Source organism: Myodes glareolus, chromosome 1 (genome assembly GCF_982192425.1).
Source record: "Myodes glareolus chromosome 1, mMyoGla1.1, whole genome shotgun sequence".
NCBI classification, from domain to species: domain Eukaryota; kingdom Metazoa; phylum Chordata; class Mammalia; order Rodentia; family Cricetidae; genus Myodes; species Myodes glareolus.
In genome coordinates this window covers 78545905-78564959 of record NC_142026.1, presented here as the reverse complement: position 1 = coordinate 78564959, position 19055 = coordinate 78545905, and the positions used below count along the sequence as shown (strand labels likewise).

The following is a 19055-nucleotide window of genomic DNA, read 5'->3' as shown; positions in this document are numbered from 1 at the left end:
TGCACTAGCTCTGGCTTGAGGGGATAACTCAGCAAGAACCTGGTTCTCTTTGTTATGGTGATTCCACTTGTATTCAAGGTTTTAGCAGTAGGCCCATAGCCTGGCTCCCCAGCTGATCCTGCTCCAGGCGCCGGGAAGACTTTAATCTTCTCCTCCTGCTCCTGGATGGGAGGAAGCCTTGCATTTTCGATCCTTCTAGCCCACTGGTATAAATACCCGACTTGAGTTTAATAAAGTTGCCATTTACTCTGGTAAATGAGCAAAGGTCTCTTTTGTGTGTGTCTCTTTTTTAACCCTCAGGACAATCATCCATTCTCGTGGGCCCGAGTTCGGGAAAGTGCACAGCCTAAATCGGGTGTGGGTATCCATTGGAAAGTACAGACTCTTAGAGATGGCGTCCCTGGGTGGGCTTGGCTTTGAAGAAAAATTGAAGAATCACGTCCTGCCGTCAGTGGATCCACCACGAGAACCCCAAAAAGAGGTGAGGGCTCCCCCACGATCCGGAATCTGGCCAGTTTTGTAATGTGCAATTGTGCACGGGTGATAAGGGGGTAAATAGGTCAAACAGTTTGATTTTTAGAAAAATGGGTGCTAAAATGTCCACTCCGGAGCTAAAAGGGCAGTTAGAAGATCAGCTACTACAGCTTGTGGAAAAGCTAGGCACCAGGATCAAAGGTGACACAGCACAAGGGATCATCAAGGTAATTTCAGAGCTCAGTCCTTGGTTTTCTCTGACTGGTAACCTTAATATCGAGGATTGGGAACAAGTTAGGGCTGATCTACGTGTTACACAGAGAAAACGGGGAACTAAAGCTGTCCCCCTAGCAATCTATTCGCTATGGCGTCTTATCAGAGATGCCCTCCTTAGTAAAGATGTTTTAGTGAAGAAACAGTTAGAGGTTTTAAACAAAACCCTTGAAAAAATTCAAAAAGTAGAATCTGTGAGCTCTATCAGGAGTTTTGAGGATCAAAAAGTCAAAAACATTGATAATTTAGATAAAAAAGAGAAAATATTAAAAGGCAAAATCGCACTTCTAACCAAACAGCTAAAGAAGGAAAAAGGTGGGGACACTAGCAGAGATGCCCCCATTAGGCCTCCTCCACAAAGAGCATTTTCTGCTACTCTAAACCGCTGTGCTACAGCTTTCGCCCCTGTAAATCTGGAGGCGGGAGCTCAAGAGTTTTCAAACAGGCCTGATAATCTCGGTAGAAATAGGTCGGTCTATCCTACTAAAGAAACTCTTGACCAACAAGTACTTAGTATCAGACAGCCTGACTCTCTGACCTTTAAAATGGTCAAGCAATTAAAGGAGGCAGTCGTTGCTTATGGCGCTCGCGCTTCCTTCACTGTAGCATTGCTAGAATCCTTCCTTAAGTTCAACCTTACGCCCAGCGATTGGATACAACTTTGCAAAGCCTGTCTCTCTGGGGGTGAATTTTTACTGTGGAGAGGTGATTTGCAAAGGATTTGCAAAAAATCCGGGGAGCTTAATGCCTCCGCCAGTTTCTCCCAGCATGACCTTGATGTGTTACTTACAGGGGGTCAATATTCTGATCTCACAGTGCAAACCACTTACAATCCCGCAGTTTGCACTCTAGTGGCAACCGCGGCGATAAAGGCCTGGACATCTCTACCAGTTAAAGGAACAGGAGAACTACTCTCAAAAATTGTACAGGGACCTACAGAGTCTTATTCTACATTTATAAACCGCCTCTTAGAGGTGGACAGCCATACTCTTGGGGATATTAATTCTTACTTGCCAGCAGTAAAGCTATTAGCCTATAAAAATGTTAACAGGTCTTGCCAGAAAGTTTTGCGCCTACATAGAAACAAGGACCTGGATGATTTTATTCATCTGTGCAGAGGCGTAGTGCCTCCTACTGTGGTGGGACAGGTGGTCACTTCTGCCCCTAGGGAGGTTGCAGCCCAAACTGGATCAAAAAATTACTTTCAGTGTGGAAAGCCCGGACATATTAAAAAAAAAAAACTGCCCAGCCATTAAAGGAGTGGTTGGTCCTTCCAGGAGTAGCCCTGGTGTCTGCCCCAGATGCCAAAAAGAAACACACTGAGCTAACAACTGCCGGTCTAACACCGACAGTCAGGGCATTCCCCTACCTGTGTCAAAAAACGGGAGAAGGGGCCAGCCTTGGGCCCCAAATACTCAAGCGTACGGTGGTTGAGAATGATTGGCAGCCTACCTCCCCCAGGAAGCCCTTAGTAAAGTAAAAAAATCTGGCAAATGGCACTTGGTGTGGTCCGGACCAGGTCTTAATTTGGGACAGAGGAGCAGTTTGCGTATTTCCACAGGATGCAGAGCTCCCGATCTGGGTCCCTGAACGTCTGGTGCGGACCGTGGATTCCCCTGTTCAGAAACCTGAGGAGGAGGCGAGATCGAGAGATCCCATAGACACGGCGGCGGAGGCAACAGCGGAGTTGACAGATTCCTAAGAGATGATCCAGTGCCTAATTTTACCCCTTTCCCAGCTTTCTGTCTCTCTGCCTGATCTGTCCCTTTCAGCCAAGGCTGCTTGACCCCCTGAGGGGAAAACAGCTACTTCCCCTGCCCTGATAACAGCTTTGGGTGCTCAAGGCTAAAACCTTGCCAGATACACAAAATTACCATACTATTCAAAGTATCTAAATTCACAATTGGACATTGTAGTCAATCTTTACAACTGGGTGAGGATTTTAACCTCTGCTGATCACAGGTTAAGATTTTGCTACTTTTTCTCGGACCCCAAAATACAAAATTACTAATTGGCTCTAATTTAGTTTGGCTAGTCATACCAGGGGTCCAATTTGCCAGTACTGTAGCCCTACTCAAGGGCGCTATTCTGAGCCAACGTTTCAGATATTGTACAAGCCCTGTCTCTTCCAGAAATGCTTATGCATGCATACGCTGGAGTGTCTTCTCCTGGCCAGTGGCTTCAGGTCCACCACAGTCTGGCCCTGGTAGTCATTCGCCTTGGAATATCTTTCAGCATAAATGTGACTAGATTCTATGTATGACTAGTAAAGCAATGACAGGTTTATTACACGGGGGGGTGGTGGTCTCGCCTAAGACAAGGGGTATGTTTGGACCTAAACACATTCTCGTAGACGGGTTTAGAGAACTGACCCAACGACCGACATGCCTAAGACAGCTGCTAGTCATCATATTTTATATATATAAAAAGGGAGACTTGTAGCTACCAAGGTTTTTCCCTTCTCCTGGCGATTCGCAGGGCCATGTGACCTCTGGCTCCCTGGAGACTCTGCACTAGCTCTGGCTTGAGGGGGTAACTCAGCAAGAACCTGGTTCTCTTTGTTATGGTGATTCCACTTGTATTCAAGGTTTTAGCAGTAGGCCCATAGCCTGGCTCCCCAGTTGATCCTGCTCCAGGCGCCGGGAAGACTTTAATCTTCTCCTCCTGCTCCTGGATGGGAGGAAGCCTTGCATTTTCGATCCTTCTAGCCCACTGGTATAAATACCCGACTTGAGTTTAATAAAGTTGCCATTTACTCTGGTAAATGAGCAAAGGTCTCTTTTGTGTGTGTCTCTTTTTTAACCCTCAGGACAATCACCCATTCTCGTGGGCCCAAGTTCGGAAAAGCGCACAGCCTAAATTGGGTGTGGGTATCCATTGAAAAGTACAGACTCTTACAAATAACCTTTATTAGCTTTGTGATTAGTTCTTATGTAAAGCTTATAATTGGGTCTTTAATAAGACTTGGAGGCCATGTGTACAGACTTGAAAGCCATGTATATGCAAGCATATGATTAGAGAAGTATAATATGTGTGTATCAGTTCATTAGTTAATGCCAGATGAACAAGGTATTCCCCATGGTTTGGGGTTGATCTTAAAGCCTTATTTTTTTAGGTCTTGATTCTCATCCTATCATATTGTAAGAGAGTTTTCCTGCATTAAAAGCCAGAATATATCTTCATGGAAATATCCCTCACTTATACCCCATAACCTCAAGTTATTTCACACTTCTGAAGTTTCTAAGATCTTCACAAACAGTGGCATCAGATTGATACAAAGGGTTAAAAACTTGAGCCTGTGGAGGGGATATTTGATCTTTAAACTGTATTAGTAAAGATATGAGTATTGTTGGGATATTTAGAAATGGAGAGTTAAGGAAAGAGAGAACAAGAAAATGAAAGGGAGTAGGGAGCCAAAAAAAGATAATAGAGGATTTTTAAAAAGCCAGGGGGAAATGTCAGGAACTCTAGAGCCATGCATCAGGAGGAGACATGGGCCAGGGCTGAAACAGGCATTAAAGTCATGAGCAAATGTAAGTGACTGAAAATTGAGCATAGCTGTATTCTTGGTCTTTAATCCAAGAGGACACAGTGGGTAGGATAAGATATTTATGATGCAGGCAGATACAGAGCAAGAAAGAGGCAACTAAAATTGACATTTATGGAGTTTACTGTAAGAAGTGAACAAAGATGCATCTTAGTAAAACAACATGATAGAGGTTGCATTATTGACTGGAAGGTCTACATGGAAGTCAGAGATATTGGGGTGTCTGAATTTCGAAAGGACACAGAAGTTGAGTGATGGAAAGTAAGTATGGGTGAACGCACTCCTCATGGTACTGATTTCCTTGTTCATGTTCTCCCTCCTTTTGCTCCTCATTTGGACCTTGGGAGTTCAGTCCAGTGCTCCAATGTGGGTCTCTGTCTCAATCTCCATCTATCATCGGGTGAAGGTTCCCTCTGATCCCGCCTTCCTTGCTCACATTCTCCCTCCTTCTGCATCTCATTTGGACCTAGGGAGTTAAGTCCAGTACTCCAATGTGGGTCTCTTTCTCTATCTCCATCCATCGCCAGATGAAGGTTCTAAGGTGATATGTAAAATATTCATCAGTATGGTTATTTGCCAAGGCCAATTCAGGCACCCTCTCCTTTGCTGTCCAGAGAACAATCTGGGGATCTCTCCTTGGACCTGGGAACCCCTCTAGAATCAAGTGTCTTGTAAACCCTACTGATACAAGGGGACTGATCTAATGAGAGATCACCAAGGCCAGCTGGACTGGGACTGAATGAGCACGTGATCAAACTGGATTCTCTGAATGTGGCCGGATTCTCTGAATGTGGCTTGCATGGGGACTGTCTGAGAAGCCATTGATAATGGCACTGGGACTTGTTTCCTCTGCATGTACTGGATTTTTGGGATCCTAGTCTGTTTAGATGCTCACCTTCCTACCTGGAGGGAGGTGGGAGGAACTTGAACTTCCCACAGGGCAGGAAACCCTAACTACTCTTAGGGCTGGAGAGAGAGGAGGAGAGGGAGTGGGGGAGTGGGAGAGTATTGGGAGGAGGGGCGGAAGTGGAAACTTTTATAAATTAATAAAAAAGAAAAAAAGAAATGAAAAAAAAGAAAGTAAGTACGGATTCTCTGATCACAATGACTATATCAGGTTTAAGAACTACCACATTGACATGGCTGCCTAACTGTACTGGACATGGTCATCATTAAGGACCTGTTACATTAGCTTGTGCTGCATCTCCTGAGATTCCAGCCTTTCATATGATCTCTATAAATGGAGTACTATATACTTAAATATAAGGGTTTATATTTTACCAGACCTATTTGTTGAGGTTTTGCCACAAAATGATCAGCTTGCTGCTGGAAACAGTTCACTGAGTACAAGACCAAATAACAAATTCATTATTTCAAGTCAACATAATGTAATAAGTGTTCAAAATACTTCATCATAATTTGGTCAAAATCCCTTATTTGTAATTGTGTTGCAAGATGTTCTGGGAGGAATACAGGATGAATAGAGTCATTATACATTGTATGCCTGTAGAAATTTTCTTAATTGTTTTTTATTGAGCTATATATTTTTCTCCACTCCCCTTTTTTTCTCTTCCCTCCCCTTCTGCTATCTCCCAATGTTCCCATGCTCCTAATATACTCAGGAGAGTTTGTCTTTTTTGACTTCCTATTTAGATTAGGTCCATGTACATCCCTTTTAATTTCCTCTTTGTTGTCTAGGTTCTCTGAGATTGTGAATTGTAGGCTGATTTTTCTGTGCTTTATGTCAAAGAATAAATATTACTTTAGAAAGTTCAAAATTCAAGTTGACAATTAATTATAAATATAGAACACAGAACATTTCAAGTTTTCAATATAGTTTGGAAGCAAGTAGTTGCAGTTGACAAGTAGGCTACTTGTTTGATTCGTGAGTAGTTTGAAAGTACCATTGCAGTTCATCAAGCTACTTGGGAGATGATCCAGAATCCAGTCTGGAAAGAAAAAAGAGATTCAAATTACTCCAGGCTAGTCTTTCTGGAGAGCCATTGACCATGACACTGGGACTTGTTTCCTCTGCATATACTGGATTTTGAGGATCCAGTCTGTCTGGACGCTCACCTTCCAGGACCTGGAGGGAGGGGGGAGGAGTTTGAACTTCCCACAGGGCGGGAAACCCTGACTGCTCTTGGGGATGGAGAGGGAGGAGGAGGGGGAGTGGGGGGAGTGGGAGGGTGTTGGGAGGAGGGGCGGAAATGGAAACTTTTGTAATTTAATAAAATTACTTTTAAAAAAAAACAAATTACTCCAGGCTATAACATCTTAGTTTATTAAACCTGGGTGCTTATGCTAAGGTAGGCCATATAAAAAAGTACTTTAAGGATGACTAATCTTACCACAGTGCCCTATGGCTTTGTAGATCTCTTCTAATGTTTCTTAGCATATCTGAAAAAAACTTTAGTTCTGGGTGCCTTTAGCCCTGTGCACCGAGTATAGTGGCTACACCTCACACCACTGGCTACTCCCCCATGCTTTATCTATAATTCTCAGCGCTCTTAGTAAAAGCTAGTTTGTTTTATTTTTTAATAAATAAATAATCAAATAAAAAGGGGAAAAAGGCTAGTGAACAAGATAGCCATAATCTCTTTCAATGACAGCAAGACCCACAGAAAAGATGTTGCTGATCTTGGTAGCAAATAGCTGCAACTGAGATCTAAAATACTCATGTAGGGTTAAGGAATGACTGGGAGAGGTACACAGTCACCATTTACAGAAGTTATTGCCTAGGGTTAGCAACAGAGTTGAATCAGGACAAGAGAAGCCTGCCTGGTTCATTGATTTTCAATTTCCCCCCTAAGCAATTGACTGCCTGTTTATAAAACTCAGAAGGCTTTGGGAGACTTCATTGGTAATGGATTCTCCTTGGAGCAGTATATTTTCATTTATTTGTTAAAGCCTGAAGTGCTGATAGCATTTAAGTTATCCTTCTGTGTCATTCCAGTACATGCAGTCATGATGGCTTAGAATGGGGCAGTCTGAGATATGAATGACAAATAAGGATTAAAAGGAGCCTAACAATATACCTTGTTTATAAATCCTATATACTAAACTTATGAAGTCATGATATTTGGAAAGGGATGTATTTGTTCTTTGATAGTATCCAAACAAAGTAACAATCAATGTGGAGAATCCACAAACAATTGAAAATTGATCTACCATAGATCAAACTATCTCACTCATGGCCTTAAACCCACAGCAGGCTCCATCTTACTACAAATATTCTTCTTTTCTATGCCAAACAATGTCAAAGGAAAAAGCACCCACTTTTCAGACATGTTTCAATGTTCTATGAAAGCCCTATAAACATTAACAGATAACCATAACACTTACAAATTTCTGGGGCCTGTTAATACACAAAGGTACTGTGTTCTTCCTTGCTTTAATTTCTTGCCGTCCATTTATGTTCTCTTGAATGTCCATCATCTCTTCCTAGGAGCATTTCTTTTTTTTTCACAACTTCTCATTTCTTTAATAATGAATTCCTTATTTTTCTGAATTTATTCAACATCCACTTGACTTGAATAGTAATGAAATACAAATGCTTTAGAGGTGATTTTTCTAATTTTCAGAAACTTCTTAAACTGAAACAAAATGAAAATTCTTCCAAACACAATTTTGGGTTCCAATATTTTAGGATGTAATGGGAACATCAGAAAGTAGGACATAATTAGAAGTAAATAATGGCTGAGTTCTTGCTGGGTAGACTTATGGCTCCTAACTCCTTTCATAACTCTCAAACTTTCCCAGTGACTCATGAATAATCTCACCTCTTTGGGTTGTCTTCATCTAATGTCTCAAGACACTGCTGCTGATGGTTACTCTCTTCTTATGTTCACCCACTTCAGGCAATTACAGGTGTTGTCACTGACACTGTTGGGAATCTGGGATGTTGCTGCAAACTCCAAGGACCTATGTGCACTTTATGAAAGAATCTAAGGATTTTCTGTTCATAATGAAGAACAAAAGAAAGCAGCATCTTCCACTGAGTGCAATGTCACATCATGGGGTGAAGAAACTTAGAAAATCCTTCCTGATTAACCTAAGAAGAGTACAGAATAAATTTCTGCATACATAGCAGAGCAGCATGGCTTGCTTGAGCTTTTATTATAACTTTCCAATCACAGTCCTGTGAAGATACCCTTACACTTTCTTAATCATGTGTTTTTGCTTGTTCCTATGAGAAGTAGGATTCTGGCTTTCTTATGAGTTAGAATGTAAATATCACCTGGCTTATGAAAGACTGTGGCTTGTACGTCTGGAGCAGTTGCAGTCAATGTGATCAGGAGCTTATTCATAATAAGAGTTTGGGTCACTGATCTGTTGGGACAGTGAGGCTTTCTGTGTTGAAAGTTTATGGCTTACATGGTAGCTGTGGTTCGAGTGTCTTGTGCCTTTCAAGTTTATCTTCCATGGAACATATATTATATGTACAGAGCACACAGGATGTAACATATCAGTCTATCTGATATCAAAGATAGAGATAATTTGTTGAAAAGATATTGGGCATGTACTCCTCAATGCAGGCAGGACCAAAGAAAAACTGTGAAACATGTAACACAAAAGGTGAAAAGGCCTGGATGCCAAGAGTTTTTCTATAATTGAATGAAAATTTCACAAGTGGAAGAAACAAGAATAATCCTTAAAAGTTAACTCATACAGAAAAATGTCTTCCAAAAAGCATTTGTGTATTATTTCCTTTTTTCAAAACTGTATTCTGAAAAAAACATTCAATTTATATAGTAACAATAACATTAGATGATTCTGTATGCTTTATCCAGAGAAAGAACAGTCTACAGAGAGGGGAGGATTGACTCATAAGTACAAAAGGGCTCAAAGTGGGAAAACACAAACTTATAATGACTGTGATCTTCACAAGCCACCAATTTTGACCAGACAATACAGCATTGCAACCATGTGAAATAGTAGAGAGGGTATAAATAACCAGAAAGGTGAACACTCGAACAAGTATGCTCTGAGTGGCTCTAGACTCTGGGGAGTTACCATGGAAAGCACAAGTGTTGCGTATGTGTTGAATTCGCTGTTTGTGCCTATACAAAATGACAATCATTGAGCTGCTGGAACAGGTAATGAGGACAGAAAATAAGAGTTCAGGAAACACTGATAAAGCTATATATAAGGAGACTGAGATTTTGTCATTATCTACAACACTATAGTGTTCAAAATCTATCTCTTTTGTTATGTTTTTCCGTCTTGATTTTATGTACATGTACAAAGGTAAAAGAACATTTATCATGATGGACAAGACCCAGCTTAGAGAAATGTAGAGACCTACATCCTTGGAAGATTTGACTCTAAGGTTCTTCCAAAAGGAGTTTCTAGGACTGATGATGATAGACTGGAAGACACTCAAGAGGAAGATGGTGGCAATGGACATGCTTCTGAAAACTCTTATCACATAAATAAAAAGTTGGTAGCTCCAATCATTGAAGAAATGTTTCAAGCTAAAAATTGTTATTGTGTTTCCCATTCCTTTGGAGAGAATAATCAAGAGGTTAACCATGATGAGATGCATAAGAATTAAATCCAAGGGCTTTATTTTATGTTTCTTATTACAAATAACTAGGTAGTAGGAAAGGAAAGAGACATTTCCCAGAAATCCAACTGTATTCTCGATCAAGAATATTATTCCTATTCCCAAATTCCTAGAGTCCATTGTTTAACTGAGCAAAATCTATTTACAATTGCTCCAGCAGTCAGTTTTCAGAGAAAACTTTTGGATTTATTTTGTTAAAAAGATTCTGTGTTCCTGATATCACAAAAGCATAAGAATCACATGAAATAAAGACCGAAAGCACAAAGTGGTCAGCTCATAAAGATCCTGTACATAACAGCTCTCACACTTATTTTCAAACTAATGGTAACAGTCAGTAAGAACTGTTGAAGTCTTCAAATGCATGCATTTATAAAGCAAATTCCCATTATACTACTCACAAAAGCAACATTAAGAATAGGGCAAATTTATCCTGGTAGAAACAATGACCAGTAAGTTCAAAATTAAAAAATGCCTAATTCTACAAGTTTACCCATATTGGAGAAAAAGTCTTGTCTTGCCATCTACTCCAAGGAAGAAATCCATTGTGAATACCTTTTGAATACTAATAATAACATTTAAATGAAAGTATTACAACAGAAAAGAGAATGTTTTTCTGATCTTTGATAACTATTTTATTAAATAGTACTAACCATGAGGTAAAATAATAAATTAGATAATATTACATTAAGATGCAACTACTTAAATTCCATGCCCTACACATATCCATGTAAGAATGGTGGTATAGACTTAAGATTAGGATAGAGAGGAGAAGTGGTGCGTGAAGAATTGTTACCTGACACAATGGAGAGAAAACATATGAATGACTCCAACAAAAAATAGAATAAGGCAATAATTGATAAATAATACATATGGGAAGAAAGTCCAGAGTTCTATCTGATCTATTATCTGATACATCACTCAGCAGTAGAAATGTGAGGCAAAAGTCATAGGAAACAGTAACTCTTGGCAAATATGTGGATGAAATAATAGTCCTGGCTATGATATTCACCTTATATCACACAATTTTCCAAATGAGAGGCTATGAGAATGTAGAACAGAATTAAATCTTCATGTAGAAATCCTAGCTTTTATGGACTAGATAAGCCTACGCAGATAATGCTCAGAACTTATAAACAATGAATGACTTGAAAACAAAAAGTACAAACCTGTACGCTAGCTTTGCAGTGATTGACTGATGTTTATGCGATGCTGTGGCAACGTACATAAAATCAGAAATGCATCCATATTCCTCAAATGCAGATAAAACAACTTTGAAAATGTAACAGATCTTGCTTTATATTAGGAATTATACAAAGATCAATAAATGGGAGCATTTTAAGATAGCAGAGTCATGAACCTACCTCTAATAATTTTTACTACTGCAAAAAATAAAAGAGAACACTATTGTTGAAGTGGTGATTTAAATAAAATGGAAGCTAACAATTAAATCTGGTATTTATTGATTATATGTGTGTTCAGACAGAGCCCTCTTCAGTAATGCAGGCAGGCCTGGACTGTACAGCAATCCTCCTGCCTCAGTCCAGGGATTCCAGGAATTGACACAAGGACAATGTTCAGTTTCTTGATCTATGTATGACTTAGCAAGGTGGTTTTCATTTTTGATCTGTGAAATTATAAACAAATATACGACTTCAATGTATATTTTTAACACAATAGATGCCAACATCTTGAAGAACCTGAATACAACATGCAGCAGTGGAATTCACCCTGTGTTTAAGAATCATCCATAAGAAACACAAACCCCAGTTACTGAATAAAAAGAAGGGATGATGCAAAGAAGAGAAAACACGTCCAAGATCTCATCTTTACCATAAGACCAGAAGTGACCAATGGGCATAGCTAAACTGTTCCAGTTCTTGTTTTACAAGAATGAGGGTCCAACTTCAATCTCCAAAATTCACATAAAAATCTGGAGGTGGGAGCCCACAGTTATAATTCAGATAGTAAGGAAGGGGCACAGTCAGTTAACTCTCCGTCCCAGGCTGACAAGAAAGTATAATATTATACCAGAATCTGACTCAAAAATAATAAAATAAAAATGTCTGAGTAAGTACAACTGAAGCTTTACTCTGGTTCCACACTTTAATATAAGTTCATGCCTACCTGAATACAAGAGAACTCCATCCCAAAGATATATATATATAACTTCCATTTAAAACCTTTAATTACGAATGTTGTTGTCATGTAAATCTATTAATAATGAATCAAAGCTTATAAAAAACTTGTAAACAAAACATTCACAGATAGAATTTGTAAAATATGCAATTTTACAAATTTCATGAAGTGTGTTACATACAATTTGTATTGTGAAATTGACAAAACTTATTCTCTTGTCTGACATATATAGGGCTCTAAACTCTGGAAAATTCAGAAATGAAAAGAGAAAACACATTCTGAGAATACAGTAACTTCAGAATATCACTAAACAGGGGGTAATCACAGAAACCGTATGTGTTCTAGACCAGAATTTTTCATGATACACAATGACATTGCCACTTCTATTTTTAACATAGCTTTTCCAAGTTCAAGAAAAAAAAAGTTACTGTTATGAAAGACAAAGTTTTTGCCCCATCACATATGTAGTACTGCCTAGAAACATTTCCCCAAGGAAGGGCTAGAATCTAGTTACATCCTAGGATTAGATGACTTTCTTTGTTCCATTTATTAGGTCTATTTATAAATAAAGAATCATTTTACAAAATTTGTAATTGTCATATTGCAAAATTAATTTATGTTTCAGGTGTTCAATAAACGGAAACCTGAGTGATGTAATTAGCTGGATCCTGTTTGAAATCAGATATTATTAGGTTTCACAATTTCAGTAGGCAATCTGAGAGAAGGTTTATTACTCTTTTGCTTCATCAAAATTTAGTATAAGTTCAGCGACACCCCTTTTTCCATACTAACTTTGCATACATCTCAGAAAAAGGTTCTTGGCTGAATCTCTATTCTTTGCTTCTACCAAGAATCAATTTTAAGAGGTGTGCACTTACCATACCTCTCTTCATTGTCTTCTTTGTCATTAAGGATGAAAAACAATGTACACACCTGACTTTTCCCTCTGCAGCACTTTCAGCTTAGTGTGCAACTCCTGACAGGACTGACACTATGAGTAAGACTACCAGTACAACCCTAAGATAAAGGTTCATAGATCAGTGACTTCAACTCCCTTCAGAAAAGCAATTAGTATCTCACCCATAGTTATGATGACAGAGCTTGCTTTGGGATATAAGAACTTTTCTGAAATTTTCCAGTTTATTACCACAGACACTGATCAGTAACTTATAAGCATTTCCAATGAGAAAATATGTTTGGAGAGATTTATACATCATCCTGATCTGTGAGGCTGATTAGGAGGGAAGATTCAATGATTAACAAAGTCTAATGTTAGTGATTCCTGTAAGAAGTCTCTGGATGTAGCTAGTCTTTTCTTGGATATCCCAACCAAATCAAGATAATTATTGACTTTTAGATCCTAGCACTGCTCATTTTCAGAACACCCCATTGAACACAGTAATTCATAAGTTCTGAGAACTCTACTGAAGTACAAGTAAATGGGAAAGTGATATCACAATCTGTACAAGAAATCATTAGTTTCAAATGAACTCAATGCACATAAATTGGACATAATGATATAAAATATGCTGGGAAAAGTACAGTTATCAACCCAAGGACAACTGAAAGTCTGAACAGAGCTTTTTCCTAGAAATAAAATATTTATATAATAATTCCTTACAAATGACATCAAATATGTCCAATAAATTTTATATTAAGAATTATCACTTTCACTTTCTTAAAGCACTGAATAGAAAACAGAAAAATACAGACTCTTTTTTTTTACTAACCAGGTAAGGAGTATTCATTCTTTAACTTTTAATAATAAAAAGCATAAGAATGTTTGCAAATTTATCTTCTGTCCAAGAACCATCTTATTTTTAAGGTTTTAGGCCAACAGAGAAGTGAAAGAGAAACCGTCTACACCAGTCCACCTTCAAATTCAAAACACAAAAAGTGCCTTTTTGAAGCTCTCTCTGTACTTTAATAATTCTTTAGAATAAGTTAGCAATAAAGAAACTTGCCATAGTTATTACAGGAAAAGAGACGTTCTCAAGTGTGCTATGTTAAGGAAGATAGAGTATATTCAGGATAGTATGTTTTGCATAAGGCATTCTTGCCAACCTACACACATGCTCTACTGCTTATCTATACCTAAGGTAGAGATATATTATTCGTTTTGTAAACAATATGAAGAAATTATTAGTATTCAAAGTTTCAAAGGCAGACAGTGTCTTGGGGATGTGATGAACCCAGGTCTATTTTGCAGGCAGCAAAACCACAGGCACAGGTTGTATAAATCAAGCCTGGTGAGAGATGTGAAGCTGCATATTCTCAATTGTACAGACCCTCTAGAGCCTCTCACTTGCAAATCCAGTTAAAGTCTTTGTTCCACCTCTTTTTGCTCCCCTATACTCACAAAATCCAAAATTTTACTACACTGTCCCTGATTCTAAATAGATTTCTTCTGCTCTCTCTTTTTCTCCTATTTATTGAAAATTTCCACCTCCTCTACGCCTCCCACTTCCCTCTGACTCCCCCTACCCCTCCCTCTCCAGTCCTAAGAGCCTCAAGGTGCCCTGCCCTGTGGGAAGTCCAAGGTCTTCCTCCTTCCATCCAGGTCTAGAAAGGTGAGCATCCAAACAGACTAGAATCCCACAAAGCCAGTCCATATAGTAGAATCAAAACCCAGTGCCATTGTTCTTGGCTTCTCAGTCAGCCCTCAATTTCAGCCATATTCAGAGAGTCCGGTTTGATGACATGCTCCCTCAGTCCCAATCCAGCTGGCCTTGGTGAGCTCCCATTAGATCAGTTCCACTGTCTCCGTGGGTGGATGCACCCCTCGTGGTCCTGACTTCCTTGCTCATGTTCTCCCTCCTTCTATTCTTCATTTGGACCTTGGGAGATAAGTCCAGTGCTCCAATGTGGGTCTCTGTCTCTATCTCCATCCATCGCCAGATGAAGGTTCTATGGTGATATGCAAGATATTCATCAGTGTGGCGTTAGGATAAGGCCAGTTCAGGTACCCTTTGCTCTGTTGCCCAAAGAAAAAGCTGTGGACATCTCCTTGAACACCTGGGAGACCCTCTAGAGTCCAGTCTCTTGCCAACCCTAAAATGGCTCCCTTAATTAAGATATCTACTTCCCTGATCCCACATCCATCCTTCCTCCATCTCAACCATCCCATTCCCCCAAGCTCTCTCCCAATCCGTCCCTTTTCCCTTCTTTCTCTAGATGTCCCCTTACCCCCACCCTACCACACCCCTCATGCTCCCAACTTTTGCCTGGCAATTTTGTCTACTTCCAATATCCAGGAGGATAAATATATGTTTTTACTGAATGGGAGAAGATCTTTACCAACTCCGCATCAGACAAAGGTCTGATCTCCAAAATATATAAAGAATTCAAGAAACTAGACATTAAAACTCTAGATAACACAATTTAAAAAGGGGGTACTGAACTGAACAGAGAATTCTCAACAGAAGAAGTTCAAATAGCCAAAAGACACTTAAGGTCATGCTCAACCTCCTTAGCAAACAGGGAAATGCAAATCAAAACAGCTTTGAGATACCATCTTACACCTGTCAGAATAGCTAAAATCAAAAACACCAATGATAGCCTACGCTGGAGAGGATGTGGAGTGAGGGGAACACTCATACATTGTTGGTGGGAACGCAAACTTGTGCAAACTCTTTGGAAATCAGTGTGGTGGTTTCTCAGGAAACTGGGAGTCAACTTCCCTCAGGACCCAGCCATTCCACTCTTGGGAATATATCCTAGAGATGCCCAACCATACTACAAAAGCATTTGTTCAACTTTGTTCATAGCAGCACCATTTGTAATAGCCAGAACCTGGAAACAACCTAGGTGCCCCTCAATAGAAGAATGGTTAAAAATGGTGTGGAACATATACACATTAGAGTTTTACTCAGCGGTAAAAAAAAATGACATCTTGAATTTCTCATGCAAATGGATGGAAATAGAAAACACTTTACTGAGTGAGATAACCCAGACCCAAAAAGAGGAATATGGTATGTACTCACTCATAAATGGATTCAGGCCATAAATGAAGGACATTGAGCCTATAATTCATGATCCTAGAGAAGCTAAATAAGAAGGTGAACCCAGAGAAAAAGATATATTTATCCTCCTGGATATTGGAAGTAGACAAGATCGCCAGACAAAAGTTTGGAGCACAGCGGTAGGGGTAGAGGGGAAGGGGAGATGGGGAAAGAGAATGGAGAAGGGAAGGATTGGGGAGAGCTTGGGGGAATGGGATATTTGAAATAGAGGAAGGGTAGATATGGGAGCAGGGAAGAAAATATCTTAACTAAGGGAGTCATTTTAGGGTTGGCAAGAGACTTGGCTCTAGAGGGGTTCCCAGGTGTCCAAGGTGATTTCCCCAGCTAGGTTCTTGGGCAGCAGAGGAGAGGGTTCCTGAACTGGCCTTCTCCCTTAGCCACACTGATGAATATCTTGCATATCCTGTAGAACCTTCATCTGGCGATTGGTGGAGATAGACACAGAGACACACATTGAAGTACTGGACTGAGCTTCCAAGGCCTAGACGAAGAGCAGAAAGAGGAAGAACATGAGCAAGGAAGTCAGGACCGCCAGGGGTTGGTCCACCCACAGAGATGCACAGAGATGGTGTAACTTATCTAATGGGAGATCACCAAGGCCAGCAGGACTGGGACTGAATGAGCATGTGACCAAACTGGACTCTGTCTGGCTGATAATGGGGGCTGACTGAGAAGCCAATGATAATGGCACTGGGATTTGATTCTACCACATGTACTGGCTCTGTGACATCACCCCTTTTTAAACTGCAGTTTTTATTCCAACAACAGTGGCAATGAGAGTTCATGGCTTTGAGATAATTACCAAAGCTCTTTAGTAGTTTCTTCTACATGTCTCTAAAGAGGTGAGTTTTTCAGTGAGGTTCTTAACTTCTCAAGCTTGTCAAAGTTTCATGAGTGACAATGTTACAAAGAAGTTTCTGTGTTTCATTGGACTCCAGCTTTCTCTAGGTTCTTCTAAAGAAAACCAAATGAATAATTAATTATTAGATCCATGCTTTGCCTGATTTTACAGCACTCCTCAGAACAGTGAGTCAACAATACAGAGATAGCTACTGAAGTGACAGCAAAAGATAAAACTCAGTGCCAAAATTTGCACCTGGAATCATTATAATCATTCTACTCTGCATACAAACTAACTCAAAATGATGATTTTTAAATGTCCTAAAAAAATTACAAATTTACAAATATCACCCCCAAATGGCCCAAAGTCTGGACACAGTCCTAGTCATTATAGAATTCATTTGCAGTTATTATTCACAAATAAAAACAGTTGTTTTCATTAAATATTCTGTAACCTGAGTCTATCTTCTCAATGTAAAAGCACTGAATCAAAACTATAATCACCTAGCATTTTGTTTTTAGAGAAAAATATAGAATTTTCAGTTTTCAGTATTAGTGAAGAAACAGAAAAAGTAGCAACATGACATTTACTGTCTAGCCAGTAAGCATTGTTCTTTGAAGGTCTTAGGACAATAGAGACATAGAGATTATAGTTTACACAAAAAAAGCATTACTTCTGATCCACTTGTAAGCCTTTAGCTTCCAGAACTAGCTGAATTATGATAACTGAATTCAATAAAATACAAATGTAGAAAACTCTTCTGCTCATGGTCAGGATTTATTAAGTGGAAAATGTTGTCGTTTGAATGAAAAATAATCCATACATACTTAGGAATTTGAGCACTTGGTGCCCACTATTTTAGGAAGAATTGAACATTACAGCCTTGTTGGAGAAAGTGGTTTACTGGGCCTACATTTTACTTTAAAATTATTGTATACTTCCTGGATGCTTTCTGCTTTCTGTTGAATATGAAGATGTGATCACATAACTTCCTGTTAGTGCCCTGTTCTTTCTGCCACGTTTGCTTCATGTGTCAATGCCTCCCCCCCATAAATAGCAGTCAATCTGGACTCTAAAGTCAAACCTCTCCTGTATGTGGTGTCCAGTCATGGTATCTCATCATCACAACAAAATGTAACTACAAGTTTTCATGAAAGAGGGGGATGGTGCTATGAAATCTCTGTGTGACTTTGTGGGAATTTGGAAGATTTGAGAAAATTAAATTATAAAAACAATTTAATTTTTCCAGAGGAGCATAATGAAGCATTCTATCTGAAGTCTAGAAACCTTTACTTATGAGAGTAATGTGAACTGTGGAGGCTAGCTCAATGGGTTTCAGATTAACCAAGGACGATAACAGAAATCATGGTAAAAGTCATTTATTTATTTATTTATTTATTTATTTATTTATTTATTTATTACGTATACAATATTCTGTCTGCATGTATGCCTGAAGGCCAGAAGAGGGCACCAGACCTCATTACAGATGGTTGTGAGCCACCATGTGGTTGCTGGGAATTGAACTCAGGACCTTTGGAAGAGCAGGCAGTGCTCTTAACCTCTGAGCCATCTCTCCAGCCCGGTAAAAGTCATTTTTGTGGTATTTTGTCAAAGAATATGTCTGTTTTTTGAATAAATTCAGAGAATTCTTGCATTAATCAGAATTTAAGGGTGATTAAATTATTTTATTGGCCAATAATATATGAGACAACATAACAGTGGCTCTATGGAATGGTTATTACTGATAACTCTTATGACAGTCTACAGTGAAAAAGAGCAAGTGAGGCAGGAAGATACAGATTAGGAAAAAAGTACAGAAAAGTTTAATGCTACAGCCAAGTCATGACATAGACTAAAAGAGATGCTGTAATTGATGAGACCATCAGTGCCATTAAAAATATAACCCTGACTCATACTTAAATAATTAGAGCATCATTAAGAAAAAAATCCTACACAGCTTAGATTTCAGATAGTGAAGCAATAAAACCAAAGGGGATGCTTGTTCCTCAAAATAATTGCTTCAACAAACCAAAGATGGTGCAACTATGGTTGATGGTAGCAAGGATCTACCCCAATACAGATGCTTATCCTGGTATTATGTTTCATGTGACACCATCATCAAAGGCATGACAAATGCAAGATTGTTCTTCCTCTAAATGTTATAGTGCCATTAAGGACAGGTGTTATTTGTCA

General features: G+C 39.2%; 1 protein-coding gene across 1 annotated transcript; it reads right to left on the bottom strand.

The window, feature by feature from the left end:
* Nucleotides 1-9041: 9041 nt before the first annotated feature.
* Nucleotides 9042-9989, bottom strand: LOC125396701 (vomeronasal type-1 receptor 4-like). The gene has a single exon (XM_048428710.3). The coding sequence runs from the start codon at nt 9981-9983 to the stop codon at nt 9042-9044; it is 942 nt and encodes a 313-aa protein (XP_048284667.3). The 5' UTR covers nt 9984-9989.
* Between the last annotated feature and the right edge of the window lie 9066 nt (nt 9990-19055).